We start from the raw sequence: 19,609 nt of genomic DNA, 5'->3' as shown, positions 1-19,609 counted from the left end.
CTCTTCCTAACTGTCGAGGACAGAGAAAGTGGCTGTTTGTTTAAACCAGACTTCTGCTGGCTCTGGTTCAGCTTCCCAGTTTCTCTTGAGGTCAGACTTGACCATGATGAAAGGCTTTCAGATGTTTCAAAGTCTCACCCCTAGATGTCCACATGCTGGAGAAGGCCCCTTTTGTCCTGATCGCTCTGGCTCCCCCAGGCTAGAAGGGGTCAGTGCTTATATAGGAGACCCCAAAGTGAAAAGCTGCATGTTGTAAAAAGAGAGCAGCTTTCATAACTCTCCCTCTCACACTGCCAGCCCCCGCTTCTGTGTTACGGCTATCTCACCTGCAGGTCCCAGCTGCAGGGTGCACGTCCTGCCGGCCACAGCTGCTCAGGCTCCTCGCCAGCAGCTCAGACCACTGTCTTCCTTTCTACCCCACGGTGAAGTTCGCATGTCCTTGCCCTTCGCACAGGGAGGCAGTGCATACAGCCCACCATTTAACGTCCTGTTCGCCCTGCCACACGCTTCTGGCACACTTACCTGTTCTTCCCATAAACCAACAGAGGAGGGTTTGTCTTTGGGAAAGAGGGACTGGAAACAACATTTCCTGGATACTGGGATTTTCAGAGGTAACAGCTCTGGTAACAGGGCTTTGTAATTACAGTGGTGGATTAAAATCTCATTAACCTATTAGCCACATAGGCACATCATGCTGGTACCACCCTGTTTCTTGTGTAAGCCATGCTAGCTTATGCAGTACTAATGTGCATCTCTTCCTGGCACATGTTACAGTGTGTAGGCAAGCCCTCCAGGGATGCGACAGTCCTATTAAAAATTGCCTGCGATGTTTCCATTCAGTCTCCACCATGCCTGTCACAGGGCAACCTTTGAGCTGATTGCTGCGTGGATCAGACTGGGCAGGAGAGAAAGGTGCTAGCCCTGTAAGATGTTACCACATCGTTATTAACTGGCCCCATTAGCTAATTAGAAACAATTAATGGCCTTACAGAAACAGCAGCAGAAGCCCACCTGAAATTCAAACCATCTTATAGGTTATGCCCAGTATTTTCAYCCTTCCTGGCTTTGAAAGGGATTTTTTTAATCCCAGTAAAAAATAGAGCTATAAGAAAGTGAGCAAAGTTGCACAGGCCATTGTGAGCTCTCTGGCTTTCCCAAACTTCTCCAAAAGCCCGAATATAACTGTTGATGTTTCATAGGATTTTTTCATCATCTTCTGCCCACCACATCTTCCCCAATACCTACAGCTATTAAGAAAAAGATACAACACATTCTTATGAAAACTCTGTAAGGGCTGTTTGCACTTAAGGGTGCAGTAAAATAACATGCCATTTCTAAATCAAATGTGAAAAACCCAGAGAATTCAAAGACAGTCCGGTTTCTTCTCAGAAAAATAAATGTTGACCCAGTTCCACCTTTCCTTCTATACACAGGACAGTCCAAGAAGAAAAGTGGAGGTCAGATGATTCTTCCTGCCTCATGAGCTGAATATTGCCTCATGCTTCCACTAGAAAAACTTGTGGCTAGTAGGACCTTTTACAAGCACATTAGAGCAGTGAGTGAGATCTGATTATCATCTTCAGGTGGTTTCCAATCATGCAAAGAGACACCGTTTGGATCCTAATATTGCCACAGTGGCCAAATGACTAAGACCTGCCTATAGTCCGTTGCCTACATAACCCATGTCACCCCAGCTGCACACCAAGTTACTCTGACCCATGTCTCTGCTTACCACATCTCCTCTCCTACACTGCAAGCCCTGTGAGCTAAGGGCTGCCTTTTTTCCTCTCTTACTTTAAGAGTTAGCAAAGGAGGACCCATCTRGATGGATTCATGCCAGTAACTGTATTTAGTCACCAAAAAGATGATTTACAAAGTTAAAATAAATTGGTGTTTTCTCACCAAAGTGAGCAGAACCAAAATGGGTTTGACTTGAAACTCTGTTGTTTCAGCAAAACATTTGGTTCTCACAAACAGCAAAAGAAAAGAGAGGATAAGGTGCTTAATTCCCTGATTAGTTTCAGGGAGCAATGGAGGCAGGCAGATTTCTCTCCAGTCCCTGAGGGGATCCACACATCTCATATCAGAGCCAAATCTTAGAGTCCATGATGTTAACATAAAATTTTATACTAGTTCCTAAGCAGTCACTGGACCAGGAACTGAAATACAGTATCTTCTTGCCTCTGTGTATGTGCTAACCACTAGGCTAGAGAGTATTTGTCATTTCCTGGTTCTCTGGCTCAGGAACTGCTTATTTTATACTGTGAGGACATAGGTCCAATGGGAGAAATTGTGAGTACGCTGCCCTTTTTCCCTAAGATACTCAAAAGCACTGGTAGTTCAGTGGAACTGAATTATCCAACTCCACCCAGCTGCAGACTGGAACTGATTGAGGGATCTGCAGTTTCTGGGCAAAGACATTAACCACTGAGCTACTGAGTAAAAAGGAAGAATGACTGTCACCATAAATCTACTTCTGGGAAAAAAGAAATCCCAGGAAGAACAAGTTAGAGAATTAGACATGAATTCATAAATAGTTTTAGGATGGCCTAAATATCATTTTCCCAACAAATTTATTATTCTCCAGAATTTTTTTGTGTGTCATTTTGGCAGGCCAGTTGGCTCATTTGGAGTATTTCACTATAGGTATTAAACAACAGTTATTTAAGAAGACAAGGTGTTCTTTTTATACAATCTGGATAAAAAGGAACTCACCATGGGTTTCGTTAGGCCACAGTTATAAAGCTGTAGCTTGGCTTTCCAGAGTGCTCATCATCGCATTATCCCTGCGAGTAATGCAGCAGACAAAATGACCGGAGTCATCCTCAGGAACAACGCTCCCTCAGATTAAAGGTCACAAAATGCCTGACAGAATTGCCCTTTTCATAAGTCACTGGAAATATGAAAACTCCTGAGAGTCCTCAGACACAAAGCAACACAAAAGGGCACCTCGTCAGAGGCTCACAAATACCAACGAGGCAAAGCTGAAGCAGTCCTCAGCCTGTGGGAAAGGTTTGCTTTTGATGACCATGTGCTCAAAATCATTGCTGTAATTACCACCACAAACAAGGCGAGTTCCTTCCTTTGCCCCCATGGTCACAGCCAGCAAATAATACAGCCTGAATAACCTGGGACAGATTCACCAGACTTCTCTACATTTGTTTTTATCTTTTAAAAGGAACTGCGTAAAGTACAGCTAGATGTCAGAGCTGTTTACATTAAAGATGCAGCAGTGAAAATTAATAATAAGCATATAGGATCAGTTAGAGAGGACTTGACAAGCTTAACAACAGGAAACATTATTCAAACTTCTGATGCGGAATTAGGCAGTAAAATGTACTGTGCCAGGCTTGCTGGGGAGTAATAGCATGCCTCAGGTGGTATTAAAAAGCATAAAACTGTCAGCGGCGGCACCTGGGAGGTACAATTACACAGAAATTCACAGGGTTTATTATCTTGTTTTAAGAAAGTGGTAAAATGCCCTGGGAAGGGCTCTGTGGGGAGGACGCCTCCCCCAACTTGYCTGCCAAAACTGTGCTGGGGTCCAGGGGCTGCTGGAGCTTTGGGGGGAAATGGGGGAGCTGCCTCTTGTGGGAAGAGCCAAGTGCAAACCCCTTCTGTTATCAGCTTGGAAAGAAATATACAGAGCTAAAAAGCTAGGGTTTTTTTAAATTTTTTTAATGCTTCATTTTTACTTCTGCTTTTATATACAGAAAGAAACCTACTTAAATACACCTACTTCTGGGGAGGGCAGCAGGCCTCCGGGAGGCGGAGGAAGAAGATCCTGGGCTGAAAGTAATGGGGCGAATGGTTATGCGTGCGAGGATGAACTGTCCTAACAAATCTGCAGAGCTGCTATTTTAAACCCTTAACCAAAGAAACTGATTCCTAAACAAGCCAACTGTGTTATTACAGCCTAGCACTCATTTTTCAACGCTCTGGCTGGGCTTTAATATGCGAGGCCAGCAACTGCATGGGGAAATAATGAACTTCGGCCAATTTAGAAAAAGTAGGGGAACAAGGACAGCAACTGTGCACGTGCAGAATAAGCAAGTTATTGCACGCCTAACGCCACATCACTTGGGGTACACATGAAGTCATTATTTCCACACACACACAAAAATCACCAATAATTGAGCTTGCAAAGACGGCCAGTAGAGCAGGGCAAAAGGTGCTGTTTTCGCTGTTGCTGCTCGGCTGGCCGCTCGCAGCCCAGCCCTCCCCTCGGGCCTTGCAGCGCAGCCGCTTTCATGGAGCAGCGCTTAGATGGAGCACTTTGGCCTTGGGATGCAGCAACAGTTACGTGCGGGACCCCTTGAAGCCTGGCTCCCCGGGGAGGGCTGCCGGGATGTCTGCAGGAACCAGCTGGCTGCGGCCCGGGGCAGCGGAGCCCGTTTGTGTAATCCTATCCCTCGTCGACCAAAGAGAGGAGTTAATCATTTTCCAGGCAATGCTTCAAATTGGATCGCTAGGGATATCTGCGAGGACTCCAAGAGAAATGTTCCTGACTGCCATCAGTGCGTTCCCAGTGACGTACGAGGCACGCGCGCGCGCACACGCACACACAGAGCAGCGGCTCGCCTGGAAAAAAAAAAATCAGCCTGTGTGCAAAGGTGCACTTAAAGCAAATTACATCACAGGAGACCCATTAATTTCCAGGACAAATAGTGACTCCCACTGCCGCTGGAAATGTGCCCCCAGCAGAGCAGCGCAGGAGCTGGGTGCAGGGCATGTACGTGGCCCGGCCTCCGTCCCTGAAAGCGCCAAGGGGCCACGCTCTGTTTCCATAACGCTTTTTACATGCTTACTTTTATGGGTCTCTTGATGACAATCTAAATCCTGCCTGTTCTTCAATAAACCATTAATCTCCCAGATAGAGTTCAGGGAAGTTGCTGTGTAGCAATAAAGCATATGTTTCCAGAGCCCAGAGGGAACAAAACAAACAAACAAAAAAAAGTGAAAGGGAGGGACATTGTTTTTAAAAGACAACTTCCTGGCTTGTAGGGGCTGGGGGGCAGGCAGGGTTATCTCCCCCAAATCCTACCTGGAGCCTCCCCTCCCCTGGTGCAGTTCTGCCTGCGACGTTCGTGGGAACAAGGTCTGCCCCTGCGAAACCCGGTCGGTGCGACCAAGGGGCTGGTACTCATCTGCGCATGAAGTTTCCATGCTGGTGGCACAGGGAGGTGGTGGCCAGCGGGCAGGAGCCTGGGAGCCCTTCTGCAAATGGTGCCAGCTGGGACTGTGCTTTGGCGAGCAGAAACCAGCTGTGGAGAGGCAGGGCACATTATGGCCATCTGTTGTGAAATATCCTTTCGGTGTGCTGAGGGTGCCTCTGTGTCGCAGGAGCAACCGCATCCCCATGCTAGTCCTGTCCCAGGCTTGCATTTGAACTGGTGACCTGCAGGAGAGGTAGCAACTTCTGTGTCCCACTTTATAACCAGAAAAGTTAACACTGTCTCTCATGCTTTCAGGCCCCTATAAAATTGAGGTTAACCATGTGTCAGTGTGTAAATTTTATATAGGAAAAGCGTGTACTGAACTATTCAAAAGAGATGGTAGCAGTTAGCATTGGAAGTGCCAAGGGATAGAAATAGTCATGTCATGGAAAAAAAGGAAAGAAAAAAGATAAGGAGGAGCCTCAAAATATAAATTCCCTGAGCTACAGTCCTATGGAAAAATGGTACTGATGGGGAAGAAAAAGATACATGAACACACATACAGATAGAAGTCCATTTATTGGACTTTCCCTGCTCAGACTGGCACAGTTCTCAACAGAAAAATCAGGGAAAATTCACTGTCTAGACATCATAAATACAAAGACACAAAGAGTCTGGTACTTTCACTCTAAATTCCTGGGTCTGCAATCTCTCCCTGGCAAATATGTATGTCACAAATATTCCTATACAGGACACTTTTAATCCCAAAGTTCTCCCTACTCCATATGAATATTATGTTCACATTTTTACTGATGATGGTTCTTCACAAGACAAAGGCTCATGGAAGTGAATCTATGGAAAAAATTCCTTTCACTAACAAAAGGAATCCTCTAACCCTTTGAATGTCCTTCATGAGTTATATAATAATAACGCATAAATAAATACGCAGATACCTCCCCAAATGCTAAATACAGTCCCTATAGCTCATCTGAAGTGGTAAAAACTTGAGCATCCAGCCCAAAGGCATCATTTTTGCTTGCCACTGCAGCACAAAAAGCACCAAGGATGGTTAGCTCTGCCAGCCCCTGTTTTTATCTCCTTAACAATGAATCCCAGCAGAGACAAATTACACTCTCTTTTTCTTCTGGTGTTTCATTCATGTTACATTTTTAACAGCTTGATGAATACAGGACAAAAAATTCACAGTAAGAATCTGTGGGAGGTACCCATTCTGGCCAAAGAACAGCTAATTAGATGTGACTGAAGTTAATTATGTTTAATACTGAACAGCTAGGGCAGGAGTGAGAGCATGTCACAGAGCTGTTGCTGCTGTTTGCTTTGATGAAAGCACAACCAACAGTTCCTCAATAAATATGGGTAGGTGCTACCATCGCATCACCCCTGTGCCTCACTGTCATTTCTTAGATAACACTCACCCAAAGTCAACAGCGATATGAAGGTCATTATTAGCATCCTTTGGTGTAAAATCCTATGCAGCTGATAAAAATTAACACATATGCGTGCACAACCCCAGACATCCCACAGTGCTTTCATGCAGTTCTGTGTGTGGAAGATGGCATCTGGAGACGTGTCCCAGCAATGCTCTTCAACAGTCCCAGCACCGTTCCCTGTCAAGAGTCCCCTGCTTCCCATCGCAGCAGGAGCACAGTGCGAGCACGCTGCAAAGCAATTAATGATACTCATCAGCCTGCTGTTGCTGACAGGATCAGAATAGCAGTGGGTCATCAGGTATCTGTAAGGAAAATGATGAGATGATGCTCTGTTAAGACCCTGAGAGAGGCATCATTGGGGCTTGACTGTGTAAAATTCAAAAGTAATCTATCAGCCACTGCATAACTCCATTCCTATTATTAAAAAACAATACCAGCAGCCTTTTTCTCTTCCATTCTGCTCCTCCCTTCCCCCTTACAGGAAACATTGCTTGGTCAGTTTATCATATTCTGAAGGGAGAGAAAGGGGATATACGTCCTTAGAGGCACACGGTTTACATTTCCTCCTGATGAGAAGGAAAGACTGGTCTTTTGTGTATTCTCTAGGAAGGAATTCAAAATCTCTTGCAAACATTTTGTCTCTCACATCCTCCTGCCTGCACTTTTCAGCTAACATTTGCATTGCTGGGATGAGACACAGCTGTCCCAGGCAGGGCCAGGCTGCGGACCTGCTCCACGGCAGGCTTGCTCCTGGACTGGTAAGCTGCAGGGCACAGAGAGGTCATGTGCTGGTCCCAGTAGCTGGAATTCAGCCCAGAGGAAGTCCTTTGGATTTTGTGATTCCTCTTCTGAGTGCGAAGAGTAACAACTCATCTATCTTTTCTCGCTCCCTTTCTGTCAGAGCTCAGCACCCTGAGTTTCTCAGCGTATTTATTCTCCCTTCAGCCATATTCAGTGAAGATGTGTTCTTCTTTCCTGCTTATAAATGTGGATCTTAGCTGGAGCAAGAGATTTTTCCAGAGTAGCACAACAGGGAACTGAATTTAGCCTCCCACACCCCAGGTCTACTGCCCTTCTCCCTGGCACCTCCTCTCTCCTCTCAATCGGGCAAAAAGGTCCTGCTGCACAGCTCAGCCTGGCCTGAAGATGTCTGGTAGGATGAGCTGCACTCTTCCAGACAGCCACTGGTGCTAGCAAGCGTTATTTGTTGCTAGTGGCTACTTTAGCATCTAATAATGTCAAGGAGGTCAAAAGAGTTCACTGTTCCTAGGCGGGCAAATGCTTTGCATTTATACCATGTCTTTCATCAGAGAATCATACGTATTTCATGTATGTCAAGAACACATCGTCTTCTTGCAGCCAAGAATGTAAGCAGCAGTGTCTGATAAGCAAGTGAAGCACAGAAGAATTAAACAGACTACCCAGGAACACGGAGTGAGCCAGGGAGGGAGGTGGGAGCATAGCTGGTAATGCACTGTCCAGTAGCCTTTATTGTTGTTCTTTGGGATGGCAAAAGCCTCAGTCTAACCTGGCCAGGACTAAACTGAAACCCTATCCAAACCCAAACTAAACCAAAATAAAGCTTTGAAAAACTGCAGTGCTCATTGATTTCATATTATTTTCCATTTTCTTCCCTAGATGAGATGGATACAGAAGTGTCAATACACTAAAAAAAAGGCTGATCTTGAAGCTATTTTTGGTTGTATGCACTAGAAACTGCAGAGGCGTGTGAAAATGGAAAGAATACTAAAGCTAATCCACCAAATATACAGAGGCAAATATGAATGCTTAAACAACCAGTAGCTTAAACAATTGTATTAATTTTTATGACTCTTGGATCCAAAAATTATGTTATAAACCTAAAATGAAGTTGTGAACTCAAAGAGAAATGATATCTTTCCCCTAGAACCATTAGATGTAAATAGACTGGAACACAAGCATGCAAGGGTCAGCAAATACAGGAGAGCTTGGTCCAGCTTTGGCACAATTGCATCCTACAGTCTGGAGCAATCCAGTATACTGTTCTGCACCCCACTGACCATCTGTAATAACACTTATCTACCATGTGACAGGGCCTCCTTCCTTCTTTGTAAGGTTTTGAAATTCTGAAATTAAAATTAAAGGCAGACAGTTTCATCTTGTCTTGGCTGAAATGGCTGTGATGAAAGTCCCATACAGTCTGTGCTGAGGACCTGCACACTCCTTGTCCTGGCATGATACACCTACCCTTGTCCAACAGCTAAGTACTGAGGATGTAGAAATAGAAATGACAATAATAGTCCCTTTCTCTCTGTTTGCTTCCTTCCCAACCCAGTGAGAAGTGCTTTGATTATTTGGGTGGGGGTGAGCGCATATCTGAAAAAAGGGCAGATCCAGGGGAACGCTCTGTGAGGACACTAAGCTGGAGAAGAAGTTCTGCATGGGGGTGCCAAAACATGAGGCTCCTGGCCTTAATTATCACAGTCTGTGACCTGGGTCCCAGCCCTGGGAAAGCTRAGCCTCCTGCATTTTTTAGCCTTCCCCTCCTTGGTTAACTCTTTCACTCATCCAGAGCATGGCTGTCCTGGGAGATCCTGGGAGAGGAAGGAGAGTGAGTTTTCAGGTACCTGGCACCAGTCTCATGAAGGACTTTGACCACTAGGGCAGAGACCTTTGAGTGGGTCCTCTCTTCAGTGGGGAGCTGTGAGGGGAGCGTCACCTCATGATGGGAATTTCATCACTGGAGATGTTCAGAGATTATGGATGTCCCTTACCAATAGGGCGGGCTAGTAGTTAGGATGGAGCTTAGCAATAGCCACACGGCAAAGATTGCCTCAACAGGGGCTCCCCTAAGTCTCAAGGGTAGCCAACATCTATGTGACAAGTATGTGCCCCCATGCGTAGAGTGGGTAAGATAGCAAGGACGTGTGTGCCAGTTCCTGCTCCACATTCATCCCATCAAACAAAGAACACCTTCACTCAGGTCTGTCAAGACTTAGCCAGAATTAGCACCCAGAGAAAGAAGACAAGAAAAGTGAGATGAGCTGTACCTGGCCAAGAAATGCATCCGTTCAAGAGAGGCACACCTGGAGTAATTTTCTTTCTATTGTTTTCTCCTCCTCCTGTTCGCTCTCCTGTCCCGTGCTTGGCCTGAGATGGTTTCTGCATTTCCACTTCAATTATTCGACAGATTCAATCTGTTGAATGACTGACCTCACAGATGTACTACTACTGGTAGGTTTTAGGGCTGCAGATCTGCCAACTACTATCACAGATCCCCATGTGATAGTCTTGAGAGCAGGCGTTTATATTTACAATAGGTCCTGGAGCCAGAGCATGTACACATGTGGCTATCTTTTCCTGTTCTGTCAAAGGAGATGCATGTTAACTATTCCAGCAAACATATGAAGTATAGTACTGCCAGGAAATGGGAACCTAATTGCTGTGTTTTTTTAAGAAACAATGGATTTGTAAAAATAAAATCATCTCCATTCAGTCAAATTACAATCCATTATCTTTGCTTTCAAGCCAAGATGTATTAGCTTTGAATCTGATTTAATTCATTTACTCAAGCACACTGGAAATTTCTCTTTGTTGAAAAAATATAAATAAGCCAATACTACCTGTTTCTCCATAGCAGTCAACAGGATTTAAAACTATATTATTGGGGACAATTTTCTGTCTTCCATTCTTAACTTTTAAAGACTAATAACACCTCTTTCATTTTGGAACAATAACCACCTGGTAGTCTTGGGTCACCAGACTGTCTCTGAGACAGCATTGCATTCAGTGACACATCCAGTTAACTTCTTAAGCTAAAATATACTTTCACATCTTTTTCTCCTGGTGCCACTCAAAAATTAATTTGTCCAAAGAGAAATGCCCTAGGAAATGGATGCGTGCCAAACTACCAAGTATACTTTCCCCAAACCAATGTCTCCCCACAGGCCAAGGATGCTTCCCTCTCAGTTGTGCAACAAAGTGGTCCCGTTTTCGTGCTTACTAGCTCCCTTTGCTGTAAATAGACCTCAAAGCACACAGTGTTTCCCTGGATGGTGGCTCAATTTAACACAAGAAACTGCTGGAACAAGCTAGCTTTTTGATCCACAAAGCAGAGCTGTAATTTACATTTTGTTCTGTTTTTCCTTCTTATCACCAGCCCTGTCAGAAGTCACTTGATTCATTGTTGTGGCAATGGAAACACTGAAACACCAAGACAGCAGTACGGTTAAATGCAGAAGATGCAACATTACTGACCAGCTGTTCCAGGAGGCTGCGGGTGTCCCAGGAGGTCACACTTCCAGAGGGAAAAGCAGGCTTGCTCATGAGTAGCTTTAGGTCCACAGAGGCTTTTGAATAGGCCACAGGATTATTTAACCAGGAATGAGAGCAGAGCACAGAGGAACAGGTTTTGTGGGGACTTGCACCTAGAATATAACTAAAGCTAAAAGATCTACTTTTAGAGCAACCTGATTTTTGAAATATTCTAAAATAACCCCATGCAGGTAGGTCTCCATCAGCGCCTGCGCCTCCATACATACAATCAGCTTGAAGGAGATATGGAAGGGCAAAGTAGCCTCTAAACACTCCTACCTTTCAGTGGGACCCAGAATCCTTATACCTTCCCCATCTCCAATGCTGGAAAGGAAAGAGCAGTGATGAGACCATGAGCCAAAGCCTGTGCACAGAGGAAGTTGCTCAGTGCCAAAGAGCCAGGACAGAGCCCGGGCAGAGCTGGAGCACCTGGCTCAGCCCTGGGATCAGCCCACGACGCGGCAGCACTGTCAAACACCCGGGAGCATTTCAAAAAGGGTCTAAGAAACGGATCCCGTAGAAATTTTGCCCAGTCCCATTACACGAAACCTATTTGAAGTAGTGAACAAACACGGAATCTTTTCCAGGAAATGTGTTTCTTTATTTAAATAAAAAATAGTGCCAGTAAAAACAATAAACTTTAAATACATGAGACAATTATATACAGCTCAGTGATAGGAATTATATACATCGGTTTTTTACAGTTACAAATACATTTATACCAAAGTAAAAGGATAGAGGAGAAAGCAGTGGAAAATGTGACAACTCACGCATGTCAGTCTCATTTGGAAAGTTTCAGGATTCAAGTGATTCCAGGCAAAGTGCCAAAATTAATTTGGCTTCCTTCAAACTTAAAACAGCCCCTTTTGGAGTAAATCTATCAAAAAGCTTTATATGGTCTGATCAAAAGTTCACTGTAGTCAATGGCAAAACTCCCACTGCCTTCGATATGAACTGAATCAGACCCTTTATGAACACAATGGAGCTTTTGTTCTGCTGTGTTAGAAAGATACAGCGATACCTCTGCAGGGTACATCACATTACATTAACCCTTCAAGCCAAAAACCAGAGTTCTCACTTCTAAATGGCAGAAGTACAGCAGACTCTTGCCTCAGTTCATTTCTGCTGTTCAGTGTTCATATTTTTCAAGCTCTAATGCCAGTGGTTAAATCACAGAGCTATTTTAACACAGAAAATATGTGGAGACATTTTGCGAGCATTTTCCTGTGCAATGCTTTAGGTTCAGGCTCTTTAGCCCTCATGCTTCAGAACTAATCCAAACATTGCAATAAGTTATTATAAAATATAATGTACGATTGAAATAATCATACCTAGCTAAAATATTAACATTAATTCTTTTAACAGTGCAATAATTTAGTAACTAAGATCACAAGCATTTGAAAAAAAACACAGTACCATTAAAGTAGGCAAAAAGTTTGTGGTGGTTTTAAAAAGTAGTTACTCATGACTTTATAGAAATGCATGTGTTTGTTACATGCAGGCTGATAAAATAAAAAATAAAAAAGAAGTAATATGACATTTACCTACACTGGCTTAAACAGAGCAAAAAGACCAGATTCTTTAGTAATGTAAATAGGTACGGTTTAACTGACCTCAAATGGAGAATTTGACTCCAACAGAGAAGCACAAAATCTTGTGCATGTGCCCTGAAGTCAGTAGGACTTAGCTGTTGACTTCATTGGGGCCAGGATTTCACCTTTGCTAGGTTAAATTCTATCCTGAATTCCACCCATTTTTCAAGAGAGTGTAACAGAGCAGCATTTATTCAAGCCTTTCTAGTTCTTACACCTTGTAACAAAGATCTTTTCATGTCTTTTTTTACTTATAGATCTTTGCCTTTAGTGAGCGAATATACACATCTTAAAAAACACAAAAGCAAAAAACAAAACCACTTTTCCTACTAGTGAGTCAGTCAAAGGCTGGATTGCAGCAGAAGTTGGTATGCCTGACCCAGGCAGCACAGGTACAACCAGAGCAAGGCATCGTGGCATGGATCTGAACTCAGACTTTACAAACCTCCTGGAAACCTGGGGTCTCCTCCTCTTTTTTTTGTTTTGTTTTTCCCTTCTCCTTTTTCTTTCATTGTTTCTTCTGTACCTAAATGCAGGTTAGGTGAGTCTCCAGCCACACTGCAATCTCCCTTCAACCACAGCATAGGCAAAGCTTCAGCCTTTGAGGCCTCATTGACCAAATCTGCTGTTGCCTGTGTTTGTTTGTTTTTTAATAAGAAAAATACGGTAGGAGTACTTCTAGTCTATCACAGTTTTGTGTGAATGAGCATTACCCACTGTCTTTAACAACTAGGCACTTGTGCTAGGGTAACTTCTCTGAACATTTCCCAGATATTTACAGAATTCTGAAATATGCAGAGACATTGGCAGTAATAGGTACCTCATTAGAAAAAAATATACATATTCTCCTTGTTCTTAGCTCTTACAGTAAGAAAAAGTAATGTAAAAAATTAAGCATCCCAATTATGTGCAAAATTACACTTTGGATTTTGGTGACACTTCTTCCTTTTCCTCCCAGCTCTCAGGAGCACGTCAGGCTTGGGGCAGAGATACCAGCTGAGAGTTCATTGGAGAGCAGGAAAGTAGAACCACAGATTCATCGTGGGAGCTCCACTCACGCTTCTGGTAGCTGATTCAATGGCCCCTGCCGCTGCTAGGAGTTCTTGTGGATGTTTTCTGCAGACCCCTCGCTGCTCTCATTGAGAAGCGTTTCTGACACTTCCCCCAGTTCAGCATCCAGCACTTCCTCCTGAATGGTGAAGTGTACGTCTGGAGAAGAGGATTCAGAGCTCACGCTACTGCCTTCCATTGAGCAGATGGCGCAGGACAGAGATGGCACCATGCTCTCCTGCAGCATGTTCAGCATCATGGGGATCTGCGCAGATTTCAGCCCCGATATGGTTGGTAGAGGCTTCACAGCTTCCCCCCATTCTCTCTCCTCATCTTTGTAGAGCAGAAGCAAGTTGGACTTCTTTTCTTTTCTTTTGGATTTCATGTAGCCCAACATTATCCCTATCAGGAAGATCCCATAGAAAGACATAACGATCAGGATGTAAAAATACTCGTTGCCATTGTTCTTGTCCATGTTGCGGGATTCAGCATTAAGCATGGTTTGGGTCATGTTTGCATGGTCCATCTTCAGCATTGAAACTGCTTTACCACGGTTAAAGCCTGGAGGAAAATTCATATGTATATGTAAAATATCAAACTTCGGACAAAATATTGAAAAGAAACATCTCCAGAAAATACTCATTTTTAAAAGCCCCAAATTATTCTTTGTTACTTATAATTTGTAAGCTTGCAGGACACATCTGATTGAAGCTTGCACAGTCTATCATACTTCTGCATTACTATTGTAACTGAACAAAATATAATTCAGATACAGAGAACATTAGAGGACAAGAAAATACTTAACATTAAATCATGACAAATTCTATTCTAAGTATAAAACCCTCAATCCTCATGAGTAAAGAAGAAAGAAAAATATATAGAAATAATCTGCTAGGCATTTAAACAGAGTTTTGTTCTACTCAACCATGTTTGCATAGGGGAAAAAATTTAGAAGTGCTATTTTACTGAACGGTACAGGGGAAAAAAAAATCAAAAAGCAACTTACGTTGGTATGCAAATAATTCCTCCCTTTGCAAAGCTCAAGAGACCTTTCCTCTACGAAATGCCGGGTGTTCTGAAAACTTTCCTCTGCTGCAGCTGGAATAAATAGCTCTCAAGAAATGTATAATCACGTGTTTTAGAGGCACAGTTTATAATAGTTTTGTGTTGGAGTCAACAGATGAACTTGAAGGATTGCAGTTCAACCCACTGAACTCTTAACAGCTGTGAAAAGAAAAAGAGTTGGGAATTCAGATTTACTCTTTCCTAACCAGTTCAGCACTGGCTCTTTCAGCTTGTAAATCTGTTCCTTTCACTGCCATCCCAATTGCTAAATCTGAACTGTTACCCTGAGAGCTGCTGTGCAGAAAGAGAAGTCTGCAAATCATTAGTGTGTGTTTGCCATAAAATACAGAAAAATATATGTGAGGATTTTATAGTTGACACTACTATGTTACTTACATGCCTGCTATACATAGTTTTCCCTGGAGAGATGGAGGAGGAAAGGGTATTTGCTTTGCCTGGGACTGGTGACAAAGCTTCCCAGTGTGTGCAAAACAATGTGGTGGCTTTCGACTCACGCTGCAGCACTGCTTTGCATAAGGTGCAGGGCAGTGAAGATTTGGGTCCTGGCTCTCAAATGAGCTCTGCATGAAAGGGTGTTCATGCCATCTAACTTCAGGCATCAAAGAGGCAACGATGAGGTTTAGGTTTCCCAGCTAGTCAGTGGAAAGATGCAGACTCCTCCAGAGGAGCAATGCAGAGCTCCTGAAGTTAGGAGCCCCTTTCCCACTGTTTGTRGAAGAAGCCAGACATGGTCTGCACCGCCTTTATGCATAGAAAGACCACTAAACTAATGCTGATTTTACTATGATGAGATGATAACCATCTCTGGGCAGAGGCATGCTCTCTGAAGGGCACAACTAAGCCACTGCTGGAGGCTGAGCCGGACACCTAGGGGCTTCCCAGATCGGTTTGGAGGGCAGAGGCTCAGGAGCAGCACCCGCAGAGTTCCCAGGGATCAGCACTGTGGTACCAGGAGCTCTGAGACCCCTTTGCAACACGTAAGTGACAGTACAGGCCATGGGAAGAAGAGGCCCTGCTTGCACCTTGGGGATTTCACTTCCTTGTCCTCCCCATCCCCACTCCTCGCACGCAAAGCCCAATTAGTCAGGCCCCACATATGTGATGTGAACATCACCCCTTCTGCAAAGCTTCAAGGATGTTTATGTAACAGGACACTTCACTTCCAGAAAATACTCAACTGGTGCTGGAGTTTTCCTACAGTAGGTCTGGGGTTTTTTCCACAGTCACTTCTGGATTTTTTGCATAGATAGCAAATTCTTTTCCAAATTCTGCCCTCACAACTCCTCTGAGGTTTTGGCAGATAAGATAAGCCCCTGTTCACAAGTAAGTAAAGGCAAGAGAGAGAGATATTGAGCAACTTTAAATGAAGTTCAGAATTCAAGAAAAGACTGAATTTTATCTGTTGGAACCAACATTTTCCATTGTTTCTCTGAACAACTGTACAAAGAAAAGAAAAAAAATCACATTAGACAGATTCTCTTCTCTGCCCCTTAAAATAGAGGATGAACCCTTTAGGTTGTTGGTTTTATCTTTTCCTTGCATATTCCCATATGATAGCTCAGGAGCTGTTGATGTTGGACTAATGTCTATTGGGATTTCATCTGACAAAATCTGTCTGCAGCACCAGCCTGCCAAGTCTGGATTCTTCCTCCCCGTTCCCTACGAATTACTGAGCAGGCAGCACACACATATTAACTGATAGGCTGAAGCATAACTCAGAGCAAGTCTCTGGGTGTTTTGGCTAACTTTGGGGAATATTTCTTTCATATCTTTCTCAGCTCCATGTCACAAACACTTTCCTGAACAGCATATTGGCCATTTGCTCCCCCATTCAGCTCCATAAATTTGGAATGTGAAGTATTCCTGAAAATGTGTCACACCTCTTTACGCAGGACTTTCACAGAGTGAAGAGGAAACACCCAGGAAAGCTGGGTGAATGAAATTTGGCTCAGTACAAAGAGAAATTCCTTCTCTGTGCCCATGAGACCCCAGGAAACAGATTTGAAGGTGCTTGATCCTGATGAAGACCTAAAGCTTGTCTTGTCTACCGCTGCCAGTGTTGTGGCTCATCATCCACCTCGATGTGAAGAAGTCTCAAGTGTCCAGGGGCACCGATGCCACGCAGCTCCCTCCAGGGAGTCAAGGGACCTACAGGCAGACCGGCTCTGCCACAGGTGCCCATGGGGAATATCAGCTCTTCTTTTATTTGCTCCACAGCCTCCTATTCTTCAAGTGGGTGAAACTGTGTGTGAAGATACCAAGATGAACCTCAGCACCCAACAAGTGCACAGGAAGATTGATCAGGTACATCCATACATTTATGCAATCCCCTGAAATCTCACTGAAAAATGACTTAATTGCATAATTGTACATAGTTACTACTGAAAACTTGTGACTGTTTATTTTGGCTAGCTGATGACCACAACTTTTCCCCATCTGTTAGCCCCTGATGCTGAAAAACAGTTTAATTTAAAAAGGCCTGGAAGGATTCCCTGTGCCTTCTCAAAGAGATGAAAAGGAGGGACAGGAAGACACTGGGGAATAACCATCTGAAAAACATATGCTGCTTGTGTACTGGTGCCATAAGTCAACTTTCTCAGTCTGTACCCTGTAGAAAGCATATTTTTATCTTAAAAAAAAAAAGCCCCACAAAATTGGTGCCTTTTAATTTTGCATTTCAAAATGGCTTTTGCTTCAAATTATATTTTACATTGCATAATGTAGAACTGTAAAAACAGTGAAAATACTTTGTTTAATTTGAAGTATGGTTTTTTTGGAGTTAAATTTACTAGCTATTTCTTGTTGGAGGTTTCCTTCTTCCCTTACAGATCAATTTTTTTCCAAAACTTAAAGAATTTTCCATGAAATGTCACTTCCAAGTTTCTTACACTTTCAGCTATTGCCTGTTGTCTGTCCCCCTTCACCTTCTTTGCGTCACTCCCAACCTAGGCTATAAAAGTTAAGAATAACTCCCATGCTATTGCTCCCACCTTCAGATCCCCCTTTGGAAACCATTCAGACTCATAAAGCAGAGGAACAGGCAGGCACTCTAATGATGAAAAGATCACAGCATTGTTGACAATATCAGATTTTTTTTTCCACAAGGAAGTTTTTTCCTTGTCTCCTAGAGAGCCTTTTATGCAGCAACCTCCATCACCAAAGGATGCAAAAATTGTAACTCAAGGCATCCCATGGAGTAGAAATTCTTCATGACATGGCTTGAGAGACAGTACAATGTGAACTCTTTCTCCAAATAAAAATTTGAGGATGGACAAAAAAAGGAACAAAGAATCCATTATGAGGACAACATGAAATGTCCTTAGAGACTCATGACTCTCTGCAGGCTGATGTAGAAAATATAAGCCTAATCCTTCATTACTGGCATAATCTACAGTCCTGATGCTGCATTTATCTTTCTTTTTCCTTTTAGTGAGTTAGTCAGATTAAAGACACAAGACACAACCATCAAAGGGCTAGCTCCTATGGGAAGCTGAATGCATTTGATAAGTGTGTGCTGATAGTATGTCTCTAGAGAATTTTTGAGCATGCTTCTTGGAAATAATCACCTGAAAATCAATACAATAGAAAGAAAATAGAAATGAGAACAGAGGGATACATAGGACTGGGGGGTTTTCTTCCTGCATGTGGAGGTTTAATAGAAGCTTTAATAGAAGTAATGGTTGGGAATTTACCATCGGGGAAAAAATAATGGGTGGGGGAAAAGAGTTTTGCCCTACAAATATTGACCAAGTTATGGTTTATACCTTCCAGACACTGCAGCTGGGAAAGGACAGCAAACATAATCAATATTTTTATCAGTATTTTTAGCTCACATAAATGATTTCAATCAGGTTGGATTTGCCAACAGAGAAGAAGACACAATGAGAAGTGATGTTTGTGTGCTTAATTTGGTTTTGCTTTTAGACCTGTCATTCTAAAATGTACATACTGATATTTGGTCCCATGGTGAAACAAGAACTGCGAAGCTCCCCAAAGTCAAGCCCTTTAAAGTTAGTGACGTTGCCTCATCCAAAGCGAACGTCAGATCAGGAATGGTGCCTGTTGCTTGCAAATGCTGTGCTGGTCAGTATTAATGGAGAAGCTTGTGAGAGCACTGGAAGACAAGAGCACGTTCAAAAGCAGCGAGCAGGTCCCCGAGTAGGGCATGGCAGCCTGACACGAGCCAAGCGCCACCTCACCAGCAGGCCTATTTATAATATGAAGTTTATGAATTTTCCTTATGCTACTTTTCTGTGCTTCACTTCACCCACTTATAAAATGGATCTAATATTATCTACTAATTACATGTCACGCAAGGATACAGCATTGTAATGCATTTGTAGATCACTGCCCAAAAAGGTAGTAACTGCCGAGTTTGTCAGTGCAACGGCGTTACCACTTGGCCAGCCTGGCGTCTGAGCAATTCGCACATGGCACTAGGCGCAGTGTCACTTGCCATCACTCTTGCTTGCTTTTCATACTACATAAATAGATGACATTTTTATATTTTCATGCAAGCTATTTCTAGAGGAAGATGGCAATTTTCTCAGTGCCATCCACAATATACCTTGTTACCATCTGTAGACCAAAAGGAAGTAATGCTCTTCACAGTTATTAGCTGTGAAAAACTTGATAAAATGCTACAGCTCTGCCTTGTTACCTTATAGTCTTTGCTGGTGAAAACATGCAAATGTAAGCATACGAGACTCATGAATCAACCTTCTCTCAAACTTCAGTGTTTAGTCTGGGAGTTTGCTTTAACTCAGGTTTGATTTAATTTTCAGAACAGATCGCCACATCAGGAAACTGCAGGTTTCTTCGGCTTTCCCTGCAYCCAGAGTAGCAAATCTCACCATTTTTATCAAGCGAAGCAAATATGGTGATAAGAAGCACTTCACAGCGGACATGGGGGCATCTGCCCTGGCGCTCCCACCCCTGCTAGTGGCCACAGGTTTGCCGGAGTCATGTCAGGAGAATTGCA

The 19,609-nt window shown here is 43.3% G+C and overlaps 1 protein-coding gene across 1 annotated transcript; it reads right to left on the bottom strand.

The window, feature by feature from the left end:
- Positions 1-13,255: 13,255 nt before the first annotated feature.
- Positions 13,256-14,670, bottom strand: KCNE4 (potassium voltage-gated channel subfamily E regulatory subunit 4). The gene is made up of 2 exons (XM_026073075.1): positions 14,549-14,670; positions 13,256-14,103 (listed from the first exon to the last, which is right to left on the bottom strand). Exon 2 carries the CDS (start codon positions 14,075-14,077, stop codon positions 13,586-13,588), a length of 492 nt encoding a protein of 163 aa, XP_025928860.1. The 5' UTR covers positions 14,078-14,103; positions 14,549-14,670; the 3' UTR covers positions 13,256-13,585.
- Between the last annotated feature and the right edge of the window lie 4,939 nt (positions 14,671-19,609).

This window comes from Apteryx rowi, unplaced genomic scaffold, assembly GCF_003343035.1.
Source record: "Apteryx rowi isolate R43461 unplaced genomic scaffold, aptRow1 scaffold_36, whole genome shotgun sequence".
Taxonomy (NCBI): domain Eukaryota; kingdom Metazoa; phylum Chordata; class Aves; order Apterygiformes; family Apterygidae; genus Apteryx; species Apteryx rowi.
The sequence above is the reverse complement of the archived record's forward strand: the minus strand, read 5'-3'. Positions and strand labels throughout refer to the sequence as shown.

What these genes read in the sequence shown, in the direction of transcription:
- KCNE4 (XM_026073075.1), bottom strand. Translation starts at nt 14,077, where the DNA reads ATGCTGAAGATGGACCATGCAAACATGACCCAAACCATGCTTAATGCT.